Source organism: Cynara cardunculus (assembly GCF_001531365.2).
Source record: "Cynara cardunculus var. scolymus isolate 2C chromosome LG 2, CcrdV1, whole genome shotgun sequence".
NCBI lineage: Eukaryota > Viridiplantae > Streptophyta > Magnoliopsida > Asterales > Asteraceae > Cynara > Cynara cardunculus.
In genome coordinates this window covers 68,372,063-68,378,644 of record NC_037529.1, presented here as the reverse complement: position 1 = coordinate 68,378,644, position 6,582 = coordinate 68,372,063, and the positions used below count along the sequence as shown (strand labels likewise).

Genomic DNA, 6,582 nt, shown 5'->3' with positions numbered 1-6,582 from the left:
ACCTTATTGATTAAATTTAATTAAAAAAGAATGGAATTTTCTTATTGGTCGATTTTGGTTTACACGGTTTTTAGAATGGCATGGTTTTCATTTGAACCTGCCCCTATATATATATATATATATATATCATTGAGTTAAATACGAACAAAAATTGACATATATATGAACTTAGACTGTATAGCATTTATGAACATAATAAGAATAGCTGCTACAAGAAAGGAAATAAATAAAAAAATAGGTATGAACAACTTGTGAACAATAGTTCTTTCATTATAAACACATTCATGAGTGAGCCAATGTTGAGATATGCAGCTAGTGTATATATGAACACTTGTGAACAATAGTTCCTTCATTATGAACAATGAGTTTATCTATAATAGCTTGAACAATACCTAAAACTTTACTACCTGGCCTCTTCTATCAATCACAAATTCAAAAACATTATAGATAGAAAAATCAATATTATAAAAAAACAAGATCAATAATAAATTAACAAAAATTATGAATTCAATATTAGATGCTTTGATTCATGTCTCTACTAGAACATATATGAATACACCTGAACGTATATGAACACTAATTGTAGTCTATGGTAGGTCAAACATCACAAGCAGCTGATGGAGTCGAATGGTTATCAGATTGGATTGTATAACAAATTAAGTTAACGATGAACTCATTTCATTTATACATATGAATTGGGCTCGTAGTAATAATTAAAAAAAAAGCTACCAACACAATATGAACTATAAAAAACACAAAAACGTCATAATCAACATAATTTCGATTAAGACGAATACAATAACATATTAATGCATTATCAATACAAACGCTTTGATTATTGTCTTCACTTCCGGAACTTGAAGTCCGATTGTCATCGTAAACCATTTTAACTTTCCCATTGTTGTCGAGTTGTTTTCTAATGGGTTTATCCATATTAGCTTGAACGATATCAAAAACTTTACTATCGGGTCTCTTTTAACAATCACAAATTCAAAAACATTATAGATAGATAAATCAATATTATAGAAAAACAAGATCAATAGTAAATCAACAACAATTAAGAAATTTTTTGATTTTATAACTCCCAATTAATGATATGAGAATTACATACAAACTAAAATTACATATTTACCCTTGTCACTAAATTATGAAATGGATATGAATCTAGATAAAAGATGGATTTTCATTGGTTGATCTTGATTAATAAAGTTAACATAATAATCTTAGTTAATATTTGAACCAAGTTTTATATATATATGGTCAGTGTCAACCATCATATATAAGTTATTAAGGGTGTGGTTTGGGTGAGAGTAACAAGGAATGGAGAATGATGAGTGTAGCCCCATGAGCCATAACGACTTCGTTCACAAGTCATAACCTAATTCATTAAGGAATTTCTGCCATTTTCAACTTCATTATTTTGATTCTTCATTCAATTTGAATTGCTATTTTCTTCATTCCAATTATTATGAAAAGACATCTGTTATCGGAAGCCTTGGCCTATTACAAACATATGATGAGAATAAAAATCATTAAATGTCTAATTTCGTAACAAAATGAACTCTTATCACATGCTCACTCATTGATGTGATCATATCAGCACTAATGCATCAGATGTCTAGATCCCATCAAATGCTGACTAATAAAAGTATTTTCAACAAATTAGGAAAATAAAATTTATTCCCATTTTTATTTCATACAATACAACGACTCCACATAGTGACGATCTAGAAATTTTATAGACTGAGGTCTTATAAAAAATTCTACAGAAAAAGTAAAGTTTTATAAAAATAAATAAATTTAACCTAGATATTTTTTTTTTACTTTTTGACCGGTCCCTAACCCACTTAGGAGGTGTTTGAGATTGCTTATTTGAAACAATTTATACTTTTCTATAAAAGTACTTATCAATTTATTTTAAATCAGAAGGGTTTAACATTTTCAAAAACTTCTTATTACCAGTTTGACACCGGTATAAATTGTTTATCCAAACACTTAAAAATGCTTATTACCGATATCACATCAAAATAAGTCAATAAATTATTTTTATAAGCAATACCAAACAGCCACTTGGATGACAAAGAAAATAAGAGGAAATTGTAGGCCTCCATTTTCAACGGCAGTTGCGTCCACCAAGTCTTCACACGGGTCAATCTTTTTGACCACTGGGGAAGCTTCATCGCACCATCCCCATTCCCCCAATCATTTTTACCACTGTATTATCACCATCATCATCAAGCTTACTGAACCAGCCATAACACCCATCAATGGAGCCACCCTTCTTATTCTTGATTCCTTTCCTCTTTTCTTTCTATGCATTATTCACTTCTTCCATGGCAGCAAACACCATCGCAGTGAATCAAACCATTACAGATGGCCAAACCATTGTTTCACCCCAACAGTCCTTCGAGCTCGGCTTCTTTAGCCCAACCACCACCACCCACAACCGCTACTTAGGGATATGGTACAAACGGCTAGCAACCGACACGGTTGCGTGGGTTGCGAATAGAGAAACCCCGATCGCAAACAAATCCGGTGAGCTAACTCTCCATCCCAACGGAGTCTTGGTGCTCCGTGACTCCACCACCAACCGAACCATCTGGTCTTCGGGTTCAACCCGAACCTCTCCGAATCCAATCGCTCAGCTATTGGATTCCGGGAATCTTATGGTGTTGGATCAGGAAGGTGGCAACGATGATCCCGAAGATTATATCTGGCAAAGCTTCGATCAACCCGGAAATACGTATCTTCCGGGTATAAAGTTTGGGAGGAACTTGCAGAAGGGTGTGGTAACAAACTTCACATCATGGAAAACAGATGATGATCCTTCTGAAGGTGAGCATATGGTTTATATGGATTTCAATGGCTTACCTCAAATTTATCAGAATAAAGGAGATGTGATTCACATGAGACTTGGATCATGGAATGGTCTTAGCCATACGGGCATGCCAACTCTGAAACCGAATCCGATTTTCACATTCGAACAGGTTTCAAACGATAGAGAGATCTACTACAAATTCGAACTCATTAACAGCTCTAATTTGATCAAGATGATGTTAACGACGAATGGGGACTTAGTTCGATTGAATTGGGTCAATCGATCCCAAGAATGGTCTTTATTTTCGACACCCGAAGTAGACAAGTGCTCCCAATACGCGGTATGTGGGCCTTACGCGAGTTGCAACACGGAGCAATTCCCGGTTTGCGGGTGTTTGAAAGGTTTTGTCCCTAAGAATCCACAACAGTGGGATGCAGCGGATTGGACAAGCGGGTGTCGATGGGAAATACCGTTGGATTGCGGTGTTGGAGAAGGGTTTCGACGGTATCCATTGATGAAATTACCCGACACCCGAAAATCGTGGTTCGACCGGAAAATGAGTCTCGAACAATGTCGGATTAAATGTAAAAACGAGTGTAATTGTTCGGCGTATTCAGCTTTGGACATCCTAGTTAATATTGGCTGTATATTATGGTACGATGTCGATGAATTGATAGATATCCGATCGTTTCCTAATATTGGACAAGATATATACATACGGATGACAGCCGTTGAATTAGGTACATTCATACACATCAACATCAAGACTTATTTTATATTTGATTTGATCTGATTCTGAAATATATATATAGGAAAACATATAATAACATCTGTTACAGCATCTCCAACAGCTTATCCAAATTACTTTGACTTTTGTGCCCAAAAGTCCATGAAAGCCAAATTGCATTTGTGTAGATCAGTTTGTGCGCATCTCAACTAATTTAATAGAACCTAAAAATATAAACGTAGAAAATCTTCATTGGTCATAAAAAACTCGAACCTACGAAATCTTTGAACGCGTAATCGTAGTTAACATTTCCTTTAATTTGCAGAGAAAGATAAAAAGACATCGAGCGGTAACAAGAAAGCGAAAATCATCGTCATTTCTATAATGGTAGGATCAACGGTTCTACTGGGATTACTCGTATTGATGATCATTAGGAAGAGGAAGGAGAAGCGACAAGGTATCGAGTGTTTCGTAATCAAGTATGATTCGTTTCATTTTGTGTCGTCGCATGAATCGATTTATGTATAATACTGTTTAATGTAGAACGACATGATCCCGTTGCAAAAGACAAAGAAGAAAGCCAAATATATGAATCGCGAAAAGACAATCTACATGACCTACCGTTGTTTAGTCTGTCCACGCTATTCAAGGCGACCGACAACTTCTCAGATAGCAACAAGATCGGGGAGGGTGGTTTTGGACCGGTATATAAGGTAATATTAAGTCTCAACATGTACATTATGTATTTAGAGCCTTCTTTTACAAACCCAGTAATTCGTAAAAATTTACAAAGCAGTTTTCATATGTTACTTCTAAAGGGATTTCTAGAGGATGGACGAGAAATTGCAGTGAAACGGCTTTCCGAGAGTTCCACACAAGGAGTTGACGAGTTCAAAAATGAAGTCCTTTTCATTTCCAAGCTTCAGCATCGAAATCTCGTCAAGATTCTGGGATGTTGCATCGAAGGGCAAGAAAAGACGTTAGTTTACGAGTATATGCCTAACAAAGGGCTCGACTTGTTTCTATTTCGTAAGTATAACATGACAAAACTTCTGATAACGTATCCAACTCAACCATTCAAAAAAACCAAAACCGACACAAAACCCTTTTTTCTTATTACTTTTTTGCAGAAGAGGACAAGAGAAAAACACTCAACTGGACACAACGATTTCACATTATCAATGGTATTGCTCGGGGTCTACTTTATCTTCATCAAGATTCTCGATTGCGAATCATACACAGAGACCTTAAAGCAAGCAATATTTTGCTTGATCATGAAATGAACCCGAAGATATCAGATTTTGGCATGGCAAGAAGCTTCAGAGGCAATGATACCGAAACAAAAACTAAAAGAGTAGTCGGAACATAGTAAGAATTCATTATAAACATATTCTGTATCTATTTTCTATTCTACGATATTTAAAATCTATAAAAACCCACAAAATAAAATATATAAGCCTTTTAACTTGACGAATTTGATGCAGTGGATACATGTCCCCGGAGTATGCTGGAAATGGTATTTTTTCAGTTAAATCCGACGTATTCAGTTTCGGCGTTTTGGTGCTAGAGATTGTGAGTGGGAAGAAAAGCCGAGGGTTCTTTCATATGACACACAACGATAACCTTCTTGGACATGTAAGTTACAGAAAAAACTAACGTACGACTTTTGAGCGTCAGATGATTTATAATCTTACTGGGTTGATGCATCTTAATTAACTGATTTTTAGGCATGGAGACTCTACAATGAAGGAAATATCTTGGAACTGGTTGAAGCATCTTTGATCGAGTCAAATTGTACATTTGAGATGTTACGATCGATCCATGTGGGTTTATTATGTGTTCAAAACAACCCGGATGACAGACCAACCATGTCTACCGTCATTATGATGATGAGCAGCGATGGTCCTCTTCCAGAACCGAAACAACCTGGCTTTTATATTGAAAATGGTAAATTTCAACCTGGGAATTCGTCTAGCATGCAAACACAAGAGTCGAACGGCGATATCACAATTACAGTTTTGGAGCCTAGATAGATCGAACTCCATATTTCCCACCACGGATTATTAAAAAAAAACTTGATTCCATAGTATGTTAATAGTCGGGAAAGTCGTAGTAGGCACTGATACAAAGAATGTAGCCAGTGTCATCAACTATATTAAGCCATTAGGTTATGAGTAATCCAGTATTTTTGGTTCACTTTCTCATCGTTGTAATGAAATGAATTTCTCTTTTCATTACACGAAAAGTGTTAAATGGTGTGATTTTCAAGGCCGAAGATTGAACAACTCATGATGTTACTGACTGAACTCATCATCTTCCGAATTTTGAAAACCGCACGTAATTTGATGGAAACCAAGTTATTTACGTTTCATGTTTTCTTGAATGATTGCAATTTGACTGATTTATATAAAGTCGGGTTACACATGGAACTTTCAAATTGAAATTATTTGTGGCTACTTCATTGTCAAAGACAAAGTGTAGAATTCTCATTTCTTGTACGACTTAAACCATGTATTGTTTCACCTACTAGGCTACCTATTTAGCTTTTACTTTGTGTTTTTCTTTAAAACCATGATAGATGAGCGAGCAAATGCAAATCACTTATATTTGTACAAACCGTGCAAATCACATTTATTTGTCGATTTTATTATTTAATTTAATGATTTTGTTTTATGAAGTTGTTCAATATTATGAAATTGTTTCATATAATACTTTTTTAGATTAAGTTGTTTCATATATGGTTATGAAATTGTTTCAAATAATACTTATGAAATTTTAATGAAATTGTTTCATGTATTTATTTAAAATTAATGTAATGAAGATGATAATATTCATGATTAATATCCTCCACAATAAAAATGATTAATGAACATATCATAATTACAAAAAAATGAAAAAATATGATTGGTTGAATGAGGTTTGTACAGTTTGTAGAAATAACATGGTTTGCAAAGTAAACCTCATATATATATATATATATATATATATATATATATATATATATAGGGGCTGGTTCAAATACTAACCCAATATTTTG

General features: G+C 34.4%; 1 protein-coding gene across 1 annotated transcript; it reads left to right on the top strand.

Moving 5' to 3' along the window:
* The first annotated feature begins 2,094 nt into the window (after positions 1-2,094).
* On the top strand, positions 2,095-5,779 carry LOC112504914 (G-type lectin S-receptor-like serine/threonine-protein kinase At4g27290). The gene is made up of 7 exons (XM_025108873.1): positions 2,095-3,558; positions 3,871-4,002; positions 4,089-4,258; positions 4,364-4,574; positions 4,676-4,913; positions 5,030-5,180; positions 5,273-5,779. Exons 1-7 carry the CDS (start codon positions 2,268-2,270, stop codon positions 5,576-5,578), a joined length of 2,499 nt encoding a protein of 832 aa, XP_024964641.1. The 5' UTR covers positions 2,095-2,267; the 3' UTR covers positions 5,579-5,779.
* Positions 5,780-6,582: the final 803 nt, after the last annotated feature.